Genomic DNA, 25,759 nt, shown 5'->3' on the forward strand with positions numbered 1-25,759 from the left:
GGTAAAAGGAGAAAGTGAGCGAACATCGCTCAGGATCAAAGCCCCATGCAAGACCAGAAAGGGAATGTTCACAGCTCTCTCTGCCACAAACTCTGAGCAGAAGCGCAGGGGCTCAGACTATAGGGGAAAACTGATGAGAACCTCTCGAGGGATACTGCACCCACCAAACGAGTTCTTCAGAAACCGACCTGCTTTTGCAAAGGCCCTTCACCAAGGCACAGCTGAGCAAAGCATGCCTCAAGCTGTACTGTCAAGTGATAAGAGGGGGACAAAAAGCTCATATATACTACATATACTGATGTATAAATCCCTGAGGAAAACTGATACAAACATTTACATATCACACTAAAATCTGCATATGAGACACTGAAGAAATAAAGATTAGTCTGTGGTTGAGGGCTGGCTTTTTTTAACCTGAACACTTGGGAGAGGGGAAACAAAGCCTTTTCCCTTTAGTACTATAGAAAGATACAATAAATTTGAAGGAAAATAAACATTTATAAGGACAACAATAAAAACTACATATAGTGATTTTTGTGGTTTGATTGGGGAGATGAACTCATTACAGAAAAATTATATTAAAAAACAAAAAGAGAATAATAAAAACCACTAGCAAAAAAAAAAAGCCACTGAATCAGATGCAGAAAGACAAAGTTGAATTAATGGTTATACCAACAAATTTAAAATAGCACTTTTAATGTGAGCTTTGGAGACCTTTTTCTTATGAAGGAGAAAGTAAAGAGAATCTTAGTTTTATACTGTTTGCAGTACACAGGTGCCAACAACCACAACTAATGAATAGTTCTATTTGAAGGCCTTACGCATTGCTAAATGCATCTGTAGAACTTACACTCCTACCCTTTCCTGGGGTAAATATGAAGACTGGTATGAGATGGAAAGTATAATTTCCATTAGAGAGAAAAGAAAATTTTGTCATATATTTCTATACGATACAGCAGTTCCTCAGAAATGATTCTGTGTTCGAAACAGTTAAGAACCAAGAAGCAAGCAGCAAAGGCCACCAAGGAACTAAAGCAGAGCCACACCAATAGAAGATACACACTTTTAAAACACACAGCCCAAGGTGCTTGCTCAGAGTCCATTTGCTTTTCTTTGAGGCTGGATTCTAACACAATCAGTCACGGAGTTTCTCAGTGCCCAGCAAGTCAGAGACAGTGGACTAGAAAATGTGAAAGACACAAAACTCTTATATCGAGAGCAGATGACCTAACAGGAGAAAGGAGACTGAAATACCACTGAAGAAAGGAATTACAAAAATCTTAGAATAAAAAATAAAATTTAAAATCATAACCGGCAAGGTTTTATTTAAAACCATAATAATCTCACAGAATTCAACTGCCTCTAAGACCAGGCATCTTATTTTAACAGTGAAACATTCATATTGTACCTAGTACAGTGACTTGCATAGAATACTGAACTTAAGTTCAATAATGACCAGAAAGTACCCTGGCTAGTGTGGCTCAGTGGACTGAGTGCTGGCCTGAGAGCCAAAGTGCTGCTGGTTCCATTCTCAGGCAGGGCTCATGCCTGGGTTGCAGGCCAGGTCCCCCAGTAGCGGGTACTCAAGAGGCAACAACACACTGATGTTTCTCTCCCTCTCTTCCCCCCTCTCTAAAAAATTAAATAAATAAATAAATAAATAAATAAAATATTAAAAAAAAAAAAAAAGACCAGAAAGTGGCCATTTTCAATCCTGGAGTTTCACACTTGGTAGGTAGGCATTTATAATTTCTCCACAGACCACAGGTGAGTCTAATGCACACAGAGAATAGAGAATCACTGTCCTACCAGTCTAAGGAAAGGTTACATTATACTCAATGTATTAGTTAAGAAAGAAGTAAGAATTTACAACGATCTTTAAATGTGTTTGGTAAAACTTGTTTGTAAAAAGTTGGGGCACGCTGAAGTAAGGGGGAGCATTCACTTTGGTAGACCACTTCGTCTCCCAAAGGAGGAAGGAAGCAAAATGACATATTACCAATAGCCAATTATCACAGGATAATGTCTTCTGAAACCACACAAATAAAATAAATAATGGGGCATGAAATACCGATACTCAACAAAGTCAAAGTTATGTGAATAAAAACATCTCACTAACTCAAACTAACGTTGAGTCTGGACACTAAACCCCTCTGTGCAGGAGCATGTCCAAAACAAAATACTCACACTCATACTCACCTTTCTGAAAAATCAGAGTCTATAAATTCTCTAGCCCGTTTTCTATCACTAAAAAGAAAAAAAAAGCATAAAAAGAACACATATAACCACTACTTTATTTCATGGATAACTTATTATAATCTGTCTAATTCTACAATAAATATAACCAAACACAAAAACTAACTAATCATTAAAGATATAGAAATAAAATAAAAGCTTAAATTTTATCAAAGGACCAAGAAATCACATGATAATCTAGTTTCAAATGAGTTCAATGAATCTTTAAGGAAGAAAACATTGCAGTTTTACAAAGGATAAGGCACAGAAAAGCTTTACTTACTCTGGAACAACTGACTATAAAATCACTGACTAAAACACCACCCCCAGTGTAAAGCTCAGCGGGGCCCCAGAAACATTCAAACCCTGGTCCTCTCCAAAGCGGGCCAACCCCACTGGCACACGCACGGCCTTCATGCCGTGCCCTCTCAGGTCTGTGCAGAAATCCAGTGACTCTCACACCCACACGAGAGTGCTCAGAAAGACTGGACCAAGGCCATGGAAGCACAGGTGATTCTGTTATTCCTCTCATCTGATAATGGAAAAGTATGAACACACAAAAACTCTTCTGCTTCTGTATGCGTGCGTGTGTGTAGGTATATGAACATGTATATGGCTTAAAATATTTTGCCAGGGTTATTTCATTAATTCATTCAATATTCTTGAAGCAAGGAGATTTTTACGCAACTGAGATTTATTGTCTGGTGGCTAGAACTCACAGTTCTAAGTCAAAGATAGAACTACTAGTGCAGTATTTGAATAACAATCTAAATCACTTCTTAAGTGACAATGAAGTTTTGAGTCATTAATTTTTACTATGTCTTTCTCTTTTATGGAAACAAGAGATGTTAAAATAAGTAGTGGAAAAAGGTTGGGTAAGGGTGTGTTACAGGCAAAGACGAAACATGTGAAGGTTTGATACCACTGAGGAACACAGAAGAAATACTGACTTCACTGCCCAGTGTTTCGTAACGACCAAGGGGAAACTCAATGAAAGTTACATATACTTGGTCTCTTTTCTCTAGTTCCTTTTCTAGTTTTTAAGGAAGTAATTCATAGAAGAAATTCTGAATATAGCCAACACTTAACATCTTTTCTTATGTTTGTTAAAACAGTATAAAATACAGTTTTGACATCTTCAAAGCAGCTAAGTAAGTTCTCTTTCAGGGCTGAAAAAAGGTCAGAATATTCAGGCACAAGTTATTATACTCTTTTCTCTCTTTTAAAATGGTTGCTCCATAAATGGTTCATATCTCAGATATAAGGGAAATAAAATACGTAATTTTAAAGGAAACACATTCATCTTTAAAAACTAGACTAATATAAAACAAGAAGAGAAGGCAGGGTGGTGAGGAAAAACGTTAGAGCTTCTTCTAAAAAAGTTTTAAAAATGGTATCTTGTGCTGGCACTCTTACCTCGGGACCCAGCCCGTGGCTTCTGCTATGTGCGTCTGCGTGACCATGGCCGGTGCAGGGGTGTACGGGCTCCCGATCAGAACACTTCCGGAACTGGTTAGTCTCTGGGGTGTGCTTATAATCTGGACATTGGGACAAAGAAAATAATATTCTTAGTTATCAAGGAAAGCGTGTAGGCACAAAATAATGTTGACTGCTAACCTACATACAAGGAGGCAACTCTATTGCCTAAAAAGCACTTAATATTAATGATCTAAAATATGAGCAACAGCTCTGACTCCTTTGTTTGAATCAAAGCACAGCACCTGAGCACTGACATGAGTCCTCAGCGCAGGCTTCAGCACGTGAAGAGCAATCTGGACAGACTACGCTGGCAACCGACAACGTTTTAAAAACCAGAAAAATGAAAAGCTTTCTTTGAAACTACAGAACCTAATTCCAGTCAAGCTTGATGTATTAGAACTGAGGTAGAGTAATCAGATCTTCATAATCCAAAATATATGCAAAGACATGATACATTTTGGATTATTGTACAGATGCAGTTTTATCTTTTTTTCAAGAACATTTATTTCCTCGTGTCATTAAATTTTCTTCAAAGACATATTATGTTCCATTATGTAAACTTACTATTTATTAGATATTATTCAACTATATACTATAGATATTCCAATTATTCAACATTATACACAATGCTGTGATAAACCTTTTTGTACAACGATCTTGGCCTTAATTTCTATTTCCTAAGGAAAGACTCCAGGAAAGGAATGAATGGAACTAAGGACATGAACTTCAAAAAGTTCCTTGGTATGTCTTACCAAATTGCTTTCCAGGTCTCCTAATCTTCATTGGTAAGTAGAACATGCCCCCCAAATGTTTATAATAATTAATACAAAAACAATTTGGTGTTGTAGGAAAATCTTTAAAGGTGTTTTCATTAAAAAAAGAAAAAATAAGGGCATGCATGCTCCAGGGAACAGGTGTACTAATGAAACAAGACTGTCCCCATATGGATAATGGCTGAAATGGTTGAAGAAGTTGCTGGGCAGAGGACTCTATTTTGCATACTTTGGAAAGTTTTCATAATAGTATGGTTTTGTTTGTGTTCCAATTAAGAGAGAAAAGCATCAACATGGACATATAATTTTTTTTTATTTTTCATCTTATTTTTTAAAAGATTTTATTTATTTATTTTTAAAGTGGGGAAGAAGAGAGGGAGAAAGGAGAGAAACATCAAAGTGTGGTTGCCTCTCATGCACCCCCTACTGGGCACCTGGCCCACAACCCAGGCACATGGCCTGACTGGGAATCAAACCAGCAACTCTTTGGTTTGCAGGCTGGCACTCAATCCACTGAGTCACATCAGCCAGAGCCATAGTAAGTTCTTAATAAATGTTTCCTGAATGAGTAAATTGGAGATGATAGACTTGAATTGGAAAGACAAGTTGGAAGCTCATGTGAGATGGAATGAGTTTTTAAACTAGGACAGACAGTGAGTCTTAAGAAACAAACCAAAGGAAAGTCAACTGAACTGATCAAGCACTGAATATAGGAAGCCTATGTAGGTGATGAGTCAGACATGCTTATAAAACTGAACCTTAATTTTGAAATCCCAAATTAAAACGAGTGATAATTCAAGGTAACTACTTCTAATATTCAGTTGATCTGATAAGGAAAATGAACACTTAAAAGTTTACCACTGCCCCCCCCCCCAAAAACAAAACAAAGGCAACCTTAATGTAAATATAATTGTGGTTTCTTTGACAATAGGTTACAGTTAGGCAATGAAAATCATGCCATCAATGGAACCTCATTCTAGAGATTTTCTGCCCCCAGTCAATATGTCTTATGCACTACTGCCATCTACAGGAAGAAAAGGCCAAGGCAGCATCTGTATTCTGAAAGGAAGAAAAATCTAGACAATTATGAAGTGTTGTTACATTAAAGGATTTCATAAAATTCTAGTTTTCAATATCAGAAATGTACAGTTTTAATCATATTAAAATAAAGATAATCATAAGAATATACACTCATGTATATACTCCTAATAGTAAATATTTCCAATATATATACAATATACATGCACATGTATATACTCACATACACATACAGATGCCTTTCAGAAAAGGGTAAGTTTCTTAAACTAAAACAGTTACTGCTAGTTTCTATAAACACAAAAAACAAGTTTTTCTCTGGGGCTTTTGAAATTTCTATCTACCATTAAGATTTGGCTTGCAAAAAGACATGAAATTTAAATTTGCTATAAAAGGAAATGAGGGAGGTTTTATTCAAGAATTCCTAACTAAACAAATTTGTTTTTAATCACGAGAAATTGAAGGCAAAGGGACAATGTTCAAAAGACACAAGCAAGAGGAGAAGAAAGAAATGGCTGTAATTGGGGATCTACATCAATCAGGAGAATCAAAACAGAAACGCTGACTCTGGCCCAAGACTAAGAAAGTAGAAAACACCTGAGAATTCAGGAGTCCCATCGAGGCCCCGGGGCCGGCCTGGCTGACATTTTTTTGCTGATTCTGAGGTCAGCAGTAATCAGGTAAGTGTTCTACCTAATTCTTCATCATCGTCAGAACTGAAGTGTGTAAAGACTTCTACATACATCAAATCGAAAATGGAGAGATAAATCACATGTTTCCAAAAGAGAAATTTGAACTTCATAGCATCAATAAAATACCAACAGAAAACAGTATTTCAAAACAGAGGAGTACTGTAAGGGCCAAACTCATAATAGTTCAGTTATGTTTGTTTAATTTTGGTGTTCACAGAATCACAGACTGTTCAAAAAACAGACTTTAAATTCAAGTGCCCTATCTCGCTTGTTCCTACTGTAATGGCTGATGAGCAGCAAAATGCTAGCAAAAGCTGGAAAATACACCCGAACCACCTTGAAGTGGAAACACTTACCTAAGCTTCAGTTTCTGTGAGGTTGGGAGCGAGGTTACATTCTTCACATAGTTATAGTAAATTGTGCGAGACCTTTGGCTGGGATTCTGTAGATAACTAACAGTCCTCAAGCAATCAGGAAAAATGTCAAGCCTGGAATGCCTTAAAATCTCAGACTTTCTGGAGCCATTAGGTATGTTAAAAGATGTTTTTGTGTAAATACTTTTGTGTTTAACAGAGTCCTCGGTACTGTACCTGACAGGAAAATTTTATCCTTACTGCTCTTTTGATGAGTACGTGCAAGCACTGACAACGAAGAGCTGCTGTTCAAGTGTTTATGAAGTTTTGCTGATGGTGGTGAAGCCATTGAGATTAGGCAGTTTTTAGAGTAGTGACATGCAACTCAGCTGATAGGCTTTCTAAAGTGCTATCCACTTCAAGCTCTAACAAAATTAATGAAATACTATCAGAGAAATAGTTAACTATTTCCCATTTTCATCCATTATTTCTACTGTTAAAGATTAAAATGAATTGGCATGCTGTTTCTCCCCAAATGTCCTTAAGTCAAAGATATCAGACTAATAGCTCCAGATGTAGATTAACTAAGGGTCATGCTGAATTTATGTGAGAGTGCACAGTTTAGGGCGGAAAAGATCCTAAGTCAAAAAGAGGGGAAGAGAATAAAAAAAGTAACAGATTTCAAATCAATTTTAACCAAACAAGAAACAAAAAAAGCCTCACAGAGCAAAAACCTTACCACACATCCAGAATCCACAGTCAAATGCGTAAAAATTAAACATAATTTCACACCTTCTTTTTCTCAAGAAAAAGGACACACGCCTTTTTCTTAAGACTTAATCAGTTATATTCAGATAAAAACAAAACTTAAAAAAACGGATTGAGATAAGAAATTAACAGGAAATTCAATCAACTACCTTTAGTGCAATTGTCCTTTATATTAGTCTTACCTAAGCAAAGTTTCAAATTCTAAGACTTGATGATTTTCTTACCATTTGGGGTCCAACATTCACATTTATTGGTCCTAAGGTTTTTGGTAAAATCTTGGTTGGTGAGTTGGTGCTGGAAACTGGGTATGCAACAAATGAAATGTTACCTGAAACGGCATCAAAACGCTGGGTTAATGCTCTGCGATATCAAGGCCACCTTCTAACCCTGGGGTCCTGATCCTAGCTTGGTTTCAGTAGTTTATAATTATCTTACAAGTAAATTATAAACAAGAAGCCTTGCTGAAAAGCCACAACAATGACTCCTTTGTTGCAGTGAACACAATTAGTTCAGCTGAATGGGAAGTCTGTAAAATAAAATAGTTTAGTCTATCTGTTAATTAACCACTGGATATGTAGCTGAGGTACATCAGTTTTTTAGAGAAAAAAATATTTAGAGAATACATAATTCGAAGTACAGTTTAAATCAGAGTTGAGAAATCTAGTTAGACCTTTATTAGACATCACAGAACAAAAAATGCATGAAGTAAAATGTGTTAGAATTTCTTTATAGTATAAATACAAAATATTTACACCGAAAGCTAACATTTTTTCAAAATACTGAGTTGGTAGTTTTTTGAGGCTTTATTACAACAGAGAAGAAAATAGGACTCTAACTGGGTTAATAATGTTGGAAATTGTGAGATCTATACAGTGTGTTCAAGTGATTTTGACACTTTAAATTTTAAATTAAGCTATCAGAGCACCCTCCCCCACCAAAAAAAGTCAACCAATAAATAATCTTCGGAACTACCACATTAACTGCTCCAGAAAAACTTCAGTTTGTTGATGTTTCTCTTGGAAGGTAACTGTAATCTGATACAACAAAGGAGATCACCCAGGAAGCATGTGAAGGAGCCACGTTGAAACTCTGGCGGGGAACACAGGGTTTAAGAGCAAGACTACAAAAACACCTCCTTCTCCATCTCCTCCCTCAGACGTCCCCCGTCCTGAGTTCCCAGAGCCTGCCCACACTCTCACCTCCTATTTCTCAGCAGACACCCACATCTCCCTCGGTCAGGGTATCTGACCATCAGGCTAAGTTACAGCTCTTCTGCCTCGACCTGTGAACTTATCGACATGCACCCGCATATTTGTACTTATTTCTGAGTGGAAATTCTCATACAAATGCTTTCCTTCACGTCTGCTCTACATCTCCTGACTCCTCAAGGATCTCAGCCATGGATTCCGTACTCTGTTCCCTGAGTTTTCAAAGACACCATGGCTCCTCCCCTTCAGTTTCCCTCTCTGTCCATTTGTTGTATGTTGTTTCCCCTCAACATCCACATTTTAAAATCGTCTGGGTCTTACCCTCAGGGCTGGTCATACAACTGATGCAGTCAACTTGGGCACCCGACTGTTAAAAAGTTCTCCAAATGCTTCCAGGGTAGAGCCAGGGCTAGGCACCACTGCCCTCACTGGATATCCTACTTCAAATGGCTTTCCTACCCCTTCCGCACATCGATAACAAACCAGTCTTTCAACTGGTGAGACGCTTCTGGCCACTCCCCTTACGCTTAAGGCCTTCAAAGACCCCACGACACTTCCTAAACACCGTTCAGACTCCTGGACATGACACAAGGCTCCTGCCTGGAGATCTCACCCCTGCTCCCTCCCCAGATGCATCTTCAGCTGTGCCCCCACACGCACCCCACAATCCAGTCAAAATGCTGCAGTTCCAGACCATAAAGGCCCCGTTCAACTAGGCTTTGGTGTATGCCGTTCCTTCTGCTGAGACAACTCCTACCTCCTAACTTCAAAATGGGGCTTCACACCATCTTCTGAGTTATTACTACGGGCCAGAGTCTGCTCTAGAGGCTTCCCACATACACATTATCTCACTAAGGCTCAGGACAACAGTGTGAACTATTATCACTGACCTCAATGTCCACGTGAAGAAACTGAGGTGGAGTGAGGCTAAAGACTGGCACTGGTCTCACCGCTGGTGAGGGCCGAGGCTCCAGTTCGGTTGGCTGCCTGTGCTCTGTGGGCTGCCCCCTCCCCGAAAGCTGTGCCCAGCCTCTAAGGTCCAGGTCTCAGGCACCCTTCTTCTGGCTTCTCACAAAGCCTATTATCATTTACCTGCAGTCTTACGATAGGTGGTCCACGTCTCTGGCTTTGCATCCCAGCACCTGGTTTGGTCCCGGGTACATAATTGGTGCATGAAACCATAAAAACTGATTAGCATAGACCTTTTCTAATCTGAATGCCAGACTTCCTGTAATGCAGCTGACATTGTAGCTTTTTTTATTTTTAACAGGTACCATGACTTACACTAAGTGTGAAGTCAATTTAAATACCAGATCCTTATTTTTTGTTTATTATTTTTAAAATATGACTGAACAACCAGTATTATGAAATAAAGTTTCCTGACTCTGTAACTGTGCAACTGATTTTTTAAAATAACCTACCTTATTAACTGTTAAAGAGTACGGTTATTATCAAAACTCCCTAACTATGGTTTATCCACTAGTTTAAGAATCCACCAAACTGGAGAATAACAATCCATGATTCTAGGGGAGAATCGGCTCTGTGACTGACAGACAGAAGCCATGAACTCAGCCCCAGGAAGGAGAATACACCACAGATCCATGTGAGGACGAACATGGCCCTGGAAGTGTGGCTCTCAGACGGATTTTAAAAATGACCTTAATCCTGCCGCATGTTTAAGATGAGATCGTCTCTGATGCACTGTGGTAGAAGCTAAAGCTAAAACCTTGCAAAAAATCATAAAACAAAAAAAGATAATTAAGGTTTGAAAATAGGTTGACTCTAATTTTAAACCTAACAATAAAAAAATTAAGAATATAGAAAATTGGAATATTATTATTAAATATTATTAAAGCCAGTCCTGTCAGGACACTTAATACCAAAAGAATTTAGAGGGAACCTAATAAATTTGTCAAATTGATTCTAAAGTGCATGTGGAAGAGTAAAGGCAGAGAACAGCCGGGGAATGTGGGGGAAAAATAAAAGGAATAAGGGAGAAAAAGGGAACTTCAGCTTACCAGATTTCACAACTACTGCATAGCTACAGTGACTGAGATAATGTGATACTGGCTAAGAAGCAGATAAATAATTCTCATCTTGCACAAAAATACATTCCAGAAAGATAAAATATTTAAGTATGAAAAGTAAAACCTAAAAGTATTAGGAGAAATGAAACCATTTTTAAAAATAATGCAGGGATGAGGAAGGCCCTTCCAAGCATGTTACGGAATTTAGAAACTTAAAAGTGAAAACAGATGGGCAGATTTGACTACCTAAAAACAAGCACTGGTATTTTCTAGACAAAAGACCCAATAATTTAAGAGACAAATCTCAGAGTTGGTAAATAAATCCACAACACACCTAGGTCATTAGATTACTGTCCTTTAAACTTTCATTTATTTAACTTCCCACTTATAAATCAATAACAATAAGACAACACCTCAGTATAAAAATAAGCTGATTACATGAATGTAAAAGTCCAATGATCATATGAAAGAAATGCTTGATTTTTTTAAAAGATCTTTATTTATTTATTTTTAGGGAAGGGAGGGAGAAAGAGGGGGACAGAAACATCAACGTGTGGTTGTCTCTGCTGGTCCCCCATTGGGGACCTGGCCTGCAACCCAGGCATGTGCCCTGACTGGGAACCAAACTGGTGACCCTTTGGTTCACAGGCCAGCACTCAATCCACTGAGTCACACCAGCAGGGAAAAATGCTTGACTTTAATAATAAAAACAATTAACACCTAAAAAAGCACAACTTCTCTCACCTACCAGGTTGATAAATAATAAGTTTGATCATGCCCTGAGTTGGTAAAGATGTGGCAAAATTGGTACATATAAAAAATATTTACTTGTCACCTAGGACGGCACCTATGACATTACATGCATGTCAAATACTAACGCTGAGCATCGCGGACATTCAATGCAGGCGGCACCATCCCCTGCACTCAAGGGGCTCACACACTCGGTAGGCAGAGGGCGTGCGTATTGGAGAGCCTTTCTGTGGGGTGGGCGGTCTAACAGTGCAGTTAGAGGAATGACGGAACTGTGTGTCAGAGTACACAATTTAAAGTAAGTGCTTTAAGAACAATTATACACATTTTAAAGCCTCTTTCTACCTCAACAAGTACCCTTTCAACTGCCCACCATTGCCTACGTAGAAGTTGATCCCTGGCCTCTGTCTGCCACATTACAATGACAAAGGGGCGTACCCTCTGCTGGATATGCATGCTAATCAACTAAGCAGATAGAACAATTACAAATGGCCGAGAATTGCAGCACTGTGGATAAAAGCAAAAACCTGGAAACAATTTAAATGTTTAAACATCTTTTAGTATATGTATATAATGGAATATTATACAGTCCCCCCCCCAAAAAAATACATTATGTACTGCCAGGGAAAAATGTTCTTATTAGAAGAGAATATAGCCCCTGGCAAGTGTGACTCAGTGGACTGAGTGCCGGCCTGTGACCTGAAGGGTCACAGTCAGTTTGATTCCCAGTCAGGGCACATGCCTGGATTGTGGGCCAGATCTCCAGTGGGGGGTGCATGAGATTCAACCAAACAATGTTCCTCTCCCTCTCTTTCCTTCTCTCTAAAACTAAACAAATAAAATCTTAAAAAAAAAAAAGAATTAGTATGATTCCATTTATCTTAAAAACTATGTATACTCATAAGTTTACACATGTGTAAAAAGTCTGGCAAGATAAACAGCAAATAATTTAATAGAGGTTAGCTCTGGTGAGTGTGGTGGAGGGATGTTTTACTTTGTTTTAATACTTTTTTATTATTGAAAAAAAAACCATTATGTAAACGTGCATGCACTTGTTTTCTCATTTAAAAAGCTATTGCCATTCTAAAGAAAAAAAGAGAAGGAAGTGAGACAATTGGCTACAGTTGCTGAAACAAGATGAAGGTCTATAAATGAGGTATCTGTATTTTTTTAATCAGTAAAAAGAAAATCTGTTTTAGAAGCAATTAAAGGGACTCCACTGGGGTTTCAATAATTGTAATATTCAGAAATAAAAGCCACATATGTCTTTAGACAGTTTATTTTCATTGAATAAACTAAGTTCAGCAGCAGAAATACAAGGTTTTGACTCAAAAGGACATATTTAAATAGGTTACGAACATCTAGTCTCATGAAATTTCAGCCAGGTTATGAAAGTAAACCAAACCAAGTCTAAACAATTTTTCTTAAGTACACGGCCTTCGTTCCTACCTTCTTGGAACGGGGGCCCAATACTGTACAGAAGCCAAGTCCTGGCACTTGATGCATTTACTAAAAACAAAACTTGAAAGATCTGCCTGGATCTTGGTTCCTGAAATTCCCTGAATTAACTAAATGAGATCACTCACCTGGGGAAGTGGCTAGGGAGAAAAAGGTAAAACTTTATGCCAAATTTTGGCACAGGCACAAAATTTTGGCTCAAATCTTATTTCAATTTCTTGAGTAAATGAAATCTTTCTGTTTTCCATTAGAATTGTCTAGACACTAAAGATTTCTTTCACCCATAATTCTTCCAGTTCCAGTTAATCACCTTCAACATGCGCAATTAAAGTGAAAAACAAAATTCAAATAACTGTGGCTTATCTACATGATGCCATTGTAAAATTATTTTTCACAGCACCAATTTTCTGGAAAAAAAAATTTGTTTTTTGCCAGAATTAGCTTTTGGAAAAACCTTCTTAACCCAAGCCTGTATCACATCCTCCTCGAAGAACCAAATTACTAAACTCGCTGCAGGAAAGAATAGGCCCATTTTACAGGTTCATAAATAAGTCAAAGCAGAAGTAGCGGCACATCCCGTCTGCATGGGGCCCAGCCTCACAGGACAAGCTCACCCACGGCCCTAAATAAAAGTTTTAAGCTGACCGAGATTGTGGAAAGGTGTGTGATTGTCAAATGTAATTCTACCTGATACATATAAATTAAACCTTAATTAAAAAAGAAATGATGGGGAAAAGTGACCAACACAATTTTACATTTATTAGTAAGAGGCTAATTGCAGATGATACAGCCTTCTTGCTTTTCCTCTGCTGTTACCTCAATTGGAGCTGTTTTGTTTTTTTTTAAAGATTTTATTTATTTATTTTTAGAGAGGGAAGGGAGGGAGGGGGAGAGAGAGAGAGAAAGAGAGGGAAAGAAACATCAATGTGCGGTTGCTGGGGGTTCTGGCCTGCAACCCAGGAATGTACCCTGGCTGGGAATTGAACCTGGGACACTTTGGTTCCCAGCCCACACTCAATCCACTGAGCTATGCCAGCCAGGGTGTTTTTTAAATTTTTATTTTTAAAATAGGTAGTTCATGTATTTGTCTAGATGACACACCTCAAGCTGCTGTCTCTGTCAAGTCTCCTGAGTCGCCACCGTCCTTCCCTCCCTGCTAACCCATTCTCACCAGCACAAAACAGGCATTACTTCTTCTGTCTGAGAAACAAACAATGCACCGCTCTCTGGCTCCCATGCACGCTACAGCAAAAGTCACAAAACTGCCAACATTTGCTATGTCCACTTCTCCATCGTTCTTTTTAACCCACTCCCACCAAAATAGCTCCTGTCAAGATCATGTTCATGTTGTTAAGTCCAACAGTCAACTCTCATCTTCAACCTCCTTTAACCTACCAGCCCCCTTTGACGCACACAGAGAATCACACCTTCCTTTGAGACACTCTTCCCTTGGCCTCCAGACTACCACTCTCTATCGGCTCTCCTAACTCCCGGGCTCCCCCTCTCTAAAGACATTCGGAAGGCCCTTGGCTTGGTCCTCCAACTCTTCTCTGTCAACCCCTTACTAGGTGACCCGACGGCTCTCACATGTATTTCTCCAGATTACACCTCTGTCTTGAACATCAAATTCACATATCCAGCTGTCATTTCTTGTACCTCTGTTTTGATGCTCAGTAAGTTTCTCAAACTTAACACCCAAAATCTGACTCCTGGTGGCTCTCCATCCCACCCAGAAGCCTCCATCTCCCATCTCTCTCTCTCTCTCTCTGCCTTAGCAAATGCCAACTCCAGGCCCTGGTCAGGGGGGGCTCAATTGGTTGGAGCATTGTCCTGATGCCCCAAGGTTTCATTCAGGTTTGATGGCTGCTCAGGGAGCATTCAAGAATCTACCAATGAGAGAGTGTAACTAAGTGGAACAACAAATTGATAATCTCTCTCTCTATATATAATCAGTCAATAAAAAATAAAAATAAATGTCAACTCTATTCTTCAACTGTTCAGACAAAAAAAAATCACTTGACTCCTCCCTTTGTTTATATCCTACATTCAATCCAATAATAAATCCGGTTGGCTCTAGTTTTAATATATCCTGAATACAATCACATGTCACCCACTGCTATCACTCTGGTCCAAGTCACCATCTCTTGCTTGAATTACTTATTCATCAACCTGCTTCTGCATTGCCAACCCCCCTTCCAGTCCCATGCTGTCCCATCCAGTAGTGACTAGACACATGTGGCTGTTAAGCACTTGAAATGTGGCCTGTAAGACTTAGAACCTGAATTTTACATTTATTTCATTTTAATTAATTTAAGTTAAAAAAAAACAAAGCAATATAAAATGTTTTCCTTTAAATACAGCTGTACTGTTTTGGCAATACTACACTTCACTTTCATTGTTGAAAACTCAGCATTCAAAGTGACACATGCGCTAAGTGTGAAGCACTCACCAGATTTTGAAGGCTAAGCATCCCAAACATGCAGTGTCTCTTTGACTTGTTTATATTGATTACATGTTGAATGACAACATTTCGGATATATTGGGTTAAATGAAATCTGTCACTGACATTAAATTTACTTGTTTCTTTTTACCTTTTTGTATGTGGCTACTAGAAATTCTACGTTGCGTAACTGGCTCACATTGTACCAGCGAGGAGCGCTGTTCCGTCCCCACACAGCACTGAGAGTAATCCTGCTACGTGGGGCGCACATGTTCAAAACCCCAGCTGGCTTTGCACCTGTCAGCATGAATCCTCACGCCACTTTCAAGAGCTCTTTGTCACCTGTACACTCGTTTCTGACCTCATCATCTGTCTGTCTCCCCCTACTTCATTCCACTGTAATCACAGACTTCTTTGCTGTTCCTCAAAATACACTAAGTGAATTTATGGCTCATGGCCTCTGTCCTTAGTTTCCTGGGCCTGTAACTCTCCCCTACCCCCTGCCCAGGTATTTATCTGTGCCTCATTCCCCAGCTTCCTTCAAGTCTCTGCTCAGTCATCACTGTGTCAGAGATGCCTGAGCAGCCTGTATCAGCACTTCCTAACTTACTATGATTTTTTCACTACATTACAGGCACACCTCAGAGATATTGAGAGTTCCATTCCACATCACCCCAAAAGAGCAAGTACTGCAGTAAAGTGAGTTATGATCTTTTTGCTGGTGGAGGGTCTTACCTTCAATTTGTTAAAAAAAAAAAAAAAGAGTATCTGTGAAGCACAAGAAAGCTAAACACAATAAAACGAGGTATGCCTGTACTTATCTCTCACGGACAAGCAGCATATTTGTATTTACCAGTTTACGCAATCAGTAGCTGTCCACAGCCCACCCACTCTCAGAATGTGAAGCTCTGCAAGGACAGGGGCTCTGCTGTCTCATTCACTGCTCTATCTCCAACACCTAGCACAATACTGGAAACATAGCAGGGTTCCACAAATATCTGTTGAGTGAATGAATGAAATGATGGAAGCCAATATATAAATTCAGGGACAAGAGCATACAGTGAAAACTAAGTATCTTCCCAGCACCAACTACCACTTAACCATTCCCTTCCCTAGTGATAACCACTGGTGCTAGTTCCTTTACAGCCTTCCAGAAACATTCTAGTCATACATAGACATATATGCATAAATACCTTTTTCCTCTTACATATATGGTCAAGTACTGTATCGGTTTGCATGTTGCTTTTCCCCCCACTTAATAATAGGTATTTATCTTAGATGGCTTCCATACCTGTGTCTGTAGTTTGCCTGAGTATTTACTTTGTTAGTTATATATTATTTCTATTTATGGCTATAACATTATTTAAGTCCCCCAGGAATGGATTAAGTATTACAACCATCTTTAAAAGTAAAATCTTTTACTACTAAAAATAATACTGCAATGAGTGTATACACACACACACACACACACACACACACACACCCCCCTTTACACACACTGGCCGCACTGACTCGCCCTCCATCACAGAGTATGGGAGTGCTCATGCCCACATCTCCTTAGCGACTCAGCGTGTCATCAGATTTTACTCCTGTGAAAAGTAGGGTCTGATTTGGCTGTTTCGGTTTTATTATGAATAAAGCTGACTTGTTTTGTTTAAAAGTCACCAAAATGTTCCTTCCTGAGAGTTATGTCCATCTTTCTATTGGCTGTGGGTAATTTTTTTTATTGGTAGATAATGCTGAAGGAGTAAGTATACTCTTTGTTATACCCGCTGCAAATATTTTTACCAATTTCATATTTGTCTTTTGCTTTTATATGATTTTATGTGCACATTTACAAAACACAGTCAACTTTATAGTTTTCCTCTTATGACTTTTACATCATACAGAAGAGGGTTTGTGAGTGTATTTAAACATAAAAATAAAGGAAGTCAGATTTACTTCCAAGTTTATCTTTGCTCTCCACCCTAGAAGTGCGCATCATACATGGACATGCTGTGCACATTTTACTTATCTTCCAGGCTTGGTATTTCCAGCTGGATATGCTGCTCTTTGAAAATAATTATCATTAATTATATGCTAAGATGGTATAAAATATCCCCCATGTTTTCTTCTGATTCTTTAATGCCTTCATTTTAAATTTTGCCCCCTTGATCCTACTGAAATTATTTGATGTGAGAAGTGCAAAATCCGATTTCCTTTCCCAGATGGCTACTTTCATGAATAATGCACTCCCCCTCCCCCTTTCTGATACAAAATGCTATCTTGATCGCTTTACTTATTTGGATTAACTTATTGCCTTTCTATTCTGCTCCACTGATCTGCTACTCATGTGACAATGTCACATGCTTTATTTCATTAGTGATTAACATGTCCACCAGAAAATAAGTTGTCAGAAAGTGTCAAACACTTCTTCCCAGACTATCCTTTTAACTGCTTGTTGATACCTGTTGTAAAGGACTACCAGTTCATTTCAAATATATTACCAATGAGATCAAGTCACAGGTTGGTTCTGGAATAGGCCAATTCATTTTGCAATGAGAAAAGATTCCATACTTTTTAACCAGCCATTTGGAAAACAGTGTATGTCATGGGAGACAGTGGTCGAGAGAAATGGTATAGATGGCTCAGGGGATAGCTTATCACCTTTATTTAAAAAAAAAAATAACTCAGGCCCAACGGATCGACAGCACTATCTTCATAAATGAAACACATATTAATACCTTATAGTTAATATGAAAAGAAAGCATATCCAACTGGAAATATAAAAACTGTAAGTACAATAGCCTATTCCTATACATTGTGTAGGTCAGGATTAAAGGTAAATAAACCTTGAAAGTTACTCTGACTTCCCTCATTTTTAAAAAAGATTTCATTCATTTATTTATGTTGGGAGAGATGGAAAAGGAGGGAAAGAGGGAGAAACACCAATGTGAGAGAGAAATATTGATCAGCTGCCTCTTGTACACGCCCCAACCTGAGACCAAACCCACAACTTAGGCATGTGCCCTGACCAGAAACTGAATCACCGACCTCTCGCTTTGTGGGATTACGCCAACCAACTGAGCCACACCAGTCAGGACTGACTCCATTTTCATATTTAAACATACTCAAATTTTTAAGTTTTTATTCCATTTATAGCTAGTGACCAGTATAGCTATAATGTGCATTACTTATCTGCATATTATAACCCTGTTATGTTACATTTCATTGCATTTATGCTCAATCATGTTCACCAAACTTCCTAACAGTAAATCCAAAGGCTGTTACCATTATTAAACTTTTAACTTGGGCGACCACAATACCACTACCAATGGAAGGGGTAAGAAACAGGCTGAAAGTTCATAGTATCTCCAAAGTACTTGCACAACAGTTAAAGTGGCCTCCAGAATCTCCCCCTGTGCATTTGGTTCCAACACAGAGATCCAACATCCTCTACTGCACAGGTAAGGACAGATCTGAAATGCACCTTCCTGCAGACCACAGGCACGGAAGCAAAAGCCCCGATGTTTCTCCCACTGTCAGAACACAGGACTCCAAGGATCCCCTGCAAAGGGACCACCTAACCAAAATCTTCCCAGGAACCAAAGAAAAGATCCTTGAAATGGCCCTAACAAGAAATAGCTCTACAGCCCTAAGGGCATACTCCTAAATAGGTCAATAAATCTCTTCTGTCAGTCTTTCCTGCATACTTTCCCTGGAGGATTAAATTTGTTCCCTTGGCTCTGATAAGCATTTTTCCTTGGAGGACATCTTTTAAAACGATCAGGAAACTCCTTTATCTGGTATCCAGAACCATAAATGCCCTGAATTCTTCAATTTGAAAGGAGAAAAAAAAATTCTTTCTCCATCTTCCCACATGTCAGGACTTAAACAATATCTCTTCATTTCTTAAATGAACTCCTTAATTCTAGCTGTGGTATCTGGACCATTACAATTGTTTTCATTTAGTTAGTTCATCGAAGCTCAAAGCTAAAAGATCTTAGAATTCACTTAATTCATTCTCATGAGGTTTCTTTAGTAGAACATCTCTCCTTTTCACTATTTTTTCAATATCTGTCCAAAAACATTAGCCTCATCTACAAAGTGATCCTGCTGCTTTTTCACTGGCTTCTCTATCTTTAGTTAAAACCTGTCATTTTGTCCTTTTTCTATTATCTTGCTTAGTCAAGGAAACCTTTTAATTCTTAATTTCCTCATTTTTCTTCCACCTGCTTAATTAGAATTCCCCATTTTAGGACAATACACCTTCTGATTAATAACTAAGTAGGTTTACCACATGGCCTCAAATAACGTGGTTCTCCCAATCCTTCACAGCATTCTTCCCAAGGGTACCTGGTTAGAAAACGCAAAGGATGTGAGAGGAGTGGGAGAGCATAGTGTTGCTCTTATTCAAAATACACATTCTTGAATGCCACTTGGCACCTAAAAATTTTGCGATAAGTAGGAATGCAAATTATTTTTAGTTTTTAAAAAGATTTTATGTATTTATTTTTAGAGAGAGGCAAAGGGAGGGAAGGGAGCGGGAAAGACAGGGAGAGAAACATCAACCCATTGCCTCTTGCATGCCCCCAACCAGGGACCGGGCCTGCAACCCAGGGATGTGCCCTGACCGGGAATCGAACCTGTGACCTCTCAGTTTGTGGGACGACCCACTGAGCCACATCAGTCAGGGCTGGGAAAGCGTATTGTCAACAAGTGCCTCAAGTGATTTTTATGATCAGATGAGACTGGGAAAGACTGCTGCAAGTTTTTCTCTTTGTTCAAGGGAAGGAAGTAATGAAGTATGATGTAACTAGATTCTACTATACTTATTTCTATTTTCATTTTAAGAAGAGAAAGGGCTTCAATCTCTTTTTGGTAAATGTTACATCTTTTCAATGTTTAACTATTTTCAACCACTACTTCCAGTCCCGTCACCGCAGCCAGCTCACCCACCAGATGGCACACAGACACTGTCTGCGTGCCCAGTGAAAGGGAGTGAGCTGAAAGCTCACTTTATCTTGAACCAGCAGCCGCCGTATTGGCTGGAGAAGATCAAGGCGGCTGGGTACAACCACAAGGACCAGAATTTACGAGCATTAGAATACCCAAGGGCTCTTAATTGGAAATCATTCTCATGAAGAAGCTCACAACCACTCTGAAATGGTACCCTGCCCCAGACACTGTTAACAAAGAAATCGTTTTAAATTTACAGTCAAGAGGTATTGTTCTAATCCTTATAAAAGATGCCAAAGACTACAGACAGATCTAGAATTTAATAGTTCCATTCTTAAAATACATTTAAAACTTAGACACGAACTCAGAAAGACTTAAGACCCATGATTTAAAGTTTCAAAGCAGTTCTATTCCTTAGAAAATAAAAGAAAAGGGATCACTGTATTCCACAATACTACACTGAGCAGCTCATTCAAAATTGCGACGTTATCAATATTCTTATTTCAACATGTTCCACTAGAGGAGAGAGGGGGAGGGAGGGAGAAAGAGAGGGAGAGAAACATTAATGTGTGGTTGCTTCTCATGTGCCCCTTGTTGGGGACCTGGCCTGCAACCCAGGCATGTGCCCTGACTGGGAATTGAACCGGCAACCCTTTGGTTCGCAGGCCAGGGCTCAATCCACTGAGCCACACCAGCCAGGACTGGAGAGCTATTATTGAAGCTACATTTAAATCATATTGTGAAGAGCAAGAAATCTTAAAGTTAGACATCAGTATCAACAAAATCTTTTGTATTAAAATTTTATCCATTAAAAGATTTTGCAAACCTTTATAAATTCAACTGGGTATACCTGGCACATAGTAAGTGCTCAGTTAACAGTCTATTGTTCTGTCAGAGAAATTTGCCAAGAGAGTCGCCAAACTTTGCAACACAAGTGAGCTGAGTGCCAAAAAGAAAGCCCCCCTGCTGATGATGTCTAGCTTCAGAGTCAAGATCCAAAAAGTTCATTTGAAAATTGGTTCCTTGAAACTTGGTAGAAAGAAGTAATTCTATTACATGATAGGTTCCTGGACCTGTTAGCACAATAGTATTAATATACTTAAAAGCAGTGGTACCCTGGTACTCGTTAATTCGTCCTGGAACTCATGACGAGTGCCGAAAAATGGAGCATTTTCTCTCGCAGGTCGGCTCCGTGACTCATACAAGTCCTAGCAAGCATGATGAGTCCTGAGCAAGCGCAGAGTGCTGAAATATTTTTTTCTCATCAAAATGTGACAGGACAGGGTTTGGCGAGTTCTGAAGCTGATGAGAACTGAGGTATGACTGTATATATACTTAGAGCACAATACACATACTATTTTACCTGCTCCTAAATAATAAGTTTTCTTTAAAAAAAAAATATAGGCATCAGACAAATCTTCCGACTTCCACCCCAGAGACCGCTCCAAACTGCACACACATCTGCAAGCAGAGAGAACATCCCGACCGGTCCCTCTCTGGGGGTTCTGACGGGCAGAACAATGACTAGAGTTCAGGCTCGGATTTCCCAAACCTCAGCTTTGTGCTGAAGAGTTCATACATAAGGCAAGAACCACAGGTACCTCACCCCAGAAATCTTCTTTCAGTATATATTGCTCTTAGTTGGAAGGGTCAACAGTCTCAATTATTTCCGCACTGTTGCGGCCGACTCTTGTTTTCTTTGTGAAGTAACTGATGCCACATCCCCAATCGTGAGTGACACGCACTTTTGATAAGTGCAGCCCATGATGCCACCACAGCCACATGTCCCATTGGGGGCCACAATACTGTCTAGGGCTGTCTGTTCTATCAGTTACATATTTCTTGGTCAAAATTGTAAATGTTCTTCCTTTAGTCGAATCTATAATTTGTAAATCCACTGTAAACCCCATGTAAGTTATTTTACTTATCTGAAAGAGGAAGAAAACCCTCAACTGCTACATAATGTTATTCCTTTAAAAAGCCAAAGGTAATTAGATTAATTTTAGAATCTTATTTTAATCTTAATTAAAACAATGATTTGAAAAGCTTCAGAATCTTTAAATTCTGGTATTATTATTTAAAGCAAAGAAAATCTTCAGGGTAGCCCACAGATCCTAGTTAAAAGCAAGAGAAATTTTTAATAATCTCTTTGAAAGTTCACAGCTTTTATAGTCTTTACCTTAGACCAATTAAACACTTAGAAAACCATTTACTATTTTCTCCATAGACAAATTTTGAAATATGACTCAAATAATTTTTTGGCTATTACATATTATTATTAATTTTACAGTGTAGGGTATGCCAAATTTTTAATTAGTGCCTAATATGTGAAAGATCTGCCACCCTGGTTTTACAGTTAACTTTTAAGAAATTGCATAAAGTTTTGTAATGTGTATTAAATGTACACTTTCCAAGAGCACAGAACTCCTCTTCGTGTTACTAGAAAAGGGAAGGTTTTTATTCATTATGAATCCCACAGATTCAAAGTTGTTGGGTTTTTTTTTAGATTTTGACTGCTCCCAGGGCATGCACATGGCTTCCAAGCTCTTCCTTCCCACTCTCTGAGCAGATACACAGCCCCCTTTCCCTTCTCTCCAGCAGCAACCAAATCCAGACTATATTTCTTTTTAGAGGCACCCTGGAACACATCATTTCAAATAAGCTCAACATATTTCTCCCACATTTCTTATTCAAAGATCTGAAGTAAGTCTCAAGCTCCTCACTGAAGATAAAATGAACTAACACTATGTGCACAGGATACTGCGATTTCATTCTGAGCCGTAGCGCCCGTTGTGCAATTACAAACTGTTGCAACCTCAGTATTCCTCACATGTTTATGTGGCTTAGCTTCCCCTAATATTCTGTATAATTTGATGACCACTTCTATGCACTAAAATTAACTTTCTCACATTTCCATGAATTACAGACAATGTTTTAAGATTTTTTTAAAAAGCCTATTTAAAAGGTATGTTACTCAGAATATGTTTACCTATACTGATTTTCAACTCCTGAATATAAAAGAATAAATTTAAATGATTAGGTTTTATTTATTCACTGATTAAGTCAGATTTATGACCTCCCCTCCCCATTTCAGCTACTGTGAATTTTGAATGAAACAGCCTCAATTGTAACAGAAGAAACATCTGTTGCTTTTTTCCTTCACCAGGGCTTTCCTAGCTGAAAGAAAAGCTCTCTGATTGACCTCTCCCTCTCCCACCCGCCCTCCCCACCCACACTAAGTTGCTTAAAACTTGCAAGTAAATGTATTCTTTAGCATTTTACTGTATCTACTTCAAATGTCATAGTTTATTTAGAAACAATGACTTCTTTATTAAAGTTCAAAGAATGAGTAAGTGTTACATACATCAAAAAACAAGGGATGTGACTGGTAAATATTGTAACTAAAACTTCAAGAGTATTCTTGGAATGATCAACTCAAGTTGTCACACATTCCTGGCTCGCTCACCATTATTTAGGTTAGATTTTCTTCGCTGATTCACATAGGATCTTGCATGCTGTATTTTCTTTGCCAATCCAACACTAACATAATGGCAGTCACTACCCCAAGAGGCAGACACCAAATGGTGCCACCCACACTCGCACACTGTGCCTCATAATAAACCATAAAGCAGTGGAATGCACCGGCCCCTTTATGAGCAAACAATGCCCGGGCTTCATTAGAATACAGCTGACATTTTCAAAGCACAAATACTTTTTAAGAAAAATGTACTAGGAAAAAAAAGGAAAAAGGAATGAAACAGCTATAAGCTGAATTTTTTTTAAGTGTCAGGTTTATTCCCAGGATCCCGAAGGAACATATTTCTCTGTGGACAATTTAAAAGTTTTCATGAATGCGAAAAAAAATGTACAGTTGAGAGCAAAGCTTATTTTATTAACTACTGGAAAGAAATGAAAGTAAATACTATCATTTGGATTGCATTTACAAGTAATAACTATGAAGTAAGTACCTTTAAAATTATGCATTTCCTCAACTGCTTCTTTAGTTCCTGAATGAAGAAAACTGAGCTCCGGAATTATTTTCACATTTTAATTGATTTATATAAGTAACTGAGTGATAAACTAAGCTTACTCTACCCCTCCCCCCCACCCACCCCAACCCCCATACTCTGTAGTTTTCCTGTCTGCAACAAGCAAGGACGTCTTGAATTCAACGTGCCTCTGGCTATTTATCAATTTGATATTGCTGCTGTTGAAAGAATATAAAATAAGCGCTGTAAAAACTCACCCAGCAGTAAGAAACAAAATGATCTCTCTTACCTGGTCTAAAGAAGCATGCCTCTCACTGCAGTACCAACAACACTCCACAGTCTTTGTTACCATTCACTGGAAACTTGAGACTGTGTCAGACATAAGTAATCGAGCTCAGAAAGCTCAATTTAAAATACTTCTCAGTAAAACTAAAAAGGTGCTCAAGAAAACTGGTGAGTTAATTGTCTTTCAGAAGACATATGAATACCATCTAATGCAACGACATTTCAAAAGAAACTGAAAGTGCAGGTCTTGACAGACAAAGGGACCTTTTTATGTAAAATCTTGCTTTTTAAAAGTAAAGGTTGCTTAAAATATGCCTGAAATAAAAGTGGTGAAACGCTATAATGCCTAACCCCATTTTTCTAAAGAGCACTTGAATTTTAACTAGCTAAAAAATAAGATTAAACTTACTCATGAAACCTGCATAATTCGAATTATACATGTCAGGGTATTTGCTGGCTCCAAAGCAGTCACAAAGCAGATCTTAATGCATCTTGAAAGCAGAGCAAAAGCACCATGAGTTTCAGAGGGGGGAAAAAAAAGGAGGAGAAACTCTTGAAAAACTGCTCAGGGCTTTTCAACCTGTAATAACTGTCCAGCTCTCCGGGGAGGAAGAAAAAGTCCTGGTCCTGCCCCCTGAGATAGGAGGCTATGCTTCAATGCCAAAATGAGTGACAGGCCCATTTCTGATATCAACAAAGAGCAGCTTAGTTGTGCTCGATTTTTTTTTCCACTTTCCCACACAGTTCGAAGTTCTAATATTTTCAGGTTGGTACCTTTATACCTAGGGTTAAGTACCTTTCTCCATTTGCCCAAGAGAGAGCCCAATTATGTTGTCCTAGTTTTTTTAGTGATTAATTAAAACTACGTACATAACCATTTTATTCAGTTTTTCCTAGGCAGGAAGTCGAATAAAAGATGACTTCCTCAGTTGCTTTCCAAATCTATCTATCCTTTGCAATACTGGATCACCAGAGGACTTAATAAGGTTTTCCTGCACACTGATATTTGGGCACAAGAATAAACAAAAAGTAGTAACATAAAAATAAGGTAACTGAGATTAGAAGATTTTCAACTAGTTAAACGTAAAAGTATTTACTGAAGTATATGTCTGTGATTATACAAATTCACAATAATGAACCCTTCAACCAACAACATATATTTACTGAATGCCTATTATGAGCCACACACTGTTTGGGGTTCTGGGGATAGAACAGTGAACACAACAGACAAAAGTGAAACAAAAATCTCTGTCTTCAGTGAGTTTATTAGTTTATATCTCAATTCCCTGTACAACCCTCCTAGATGACTAAGGTACCTTTGCTTATTTT

The 25,759-nt window shown here is 38.5% G+C and overlaps 1 protein-coding gene across 13 annotated transcripts in view; it reads right to left on the reverse strand.

Annotated features, from left to right (window-relative positions):
- The window catches only part of TFDP2 (transcription factor Dp-2), a 163,283-nt gene that overhangs the window by 31,961 nt on the left and 105,563 nt on the right, over positions 1 to 25,759 (reverse strand). For 7 of the 13 annotated variants that reach the window (XM_045832102.1, XM_045832103.1, XM_045832101.1 and 4 more), the window contains 3 exons: positions 7,560 to 7,663; positions 3,652 to 3,773; positions 2,200 to 2,247 (listed from right to left, as the gene is read on the reverse strand). In XM_045832102.1, coding sequence (XP_045688058.1) covers positions 2,200 to 2,247; positions 3,652 to 3,773; positions 7,560 to 7,663 — 274 coding nt within the window. Of the gene's footprint in view, positions 1 to 2,199; positions 2,248 to 3,651; positions 3,774 to 6,570; positions 6,813 to 7,559; positions 7,664 to 8,307; positions 8,417 to 8,864; positions 8,943 to 24,434; positions 24,538 to 24,839; positions 24,879 to 25,759 lie in introns of those variants that run through there. The other 6 variants (XM_045832105.1, XM_045832107.1, XM_045832106.1 and 3 more) reach the window with 6 other exon arrangements.

The sequence above is a fragment of the Phyllostomus hastatus genome, unplaced genomic scaffold, assembly GCF_019186645.2.
Source record: "Phyllostomus hastatus isolate PE091 unplaced genomic scaffold, TTU_PhHast_1.1 phas_contig_16, whole genome shotgun sequence".
Taxonomy (NCBI): domain Eukaryota; kingdom Metazoa; phylum Chordata; class Mammalia; order Chiroptera; family Phyllostomidae; genus Phyllostomus; species Phyllostomus hastatus.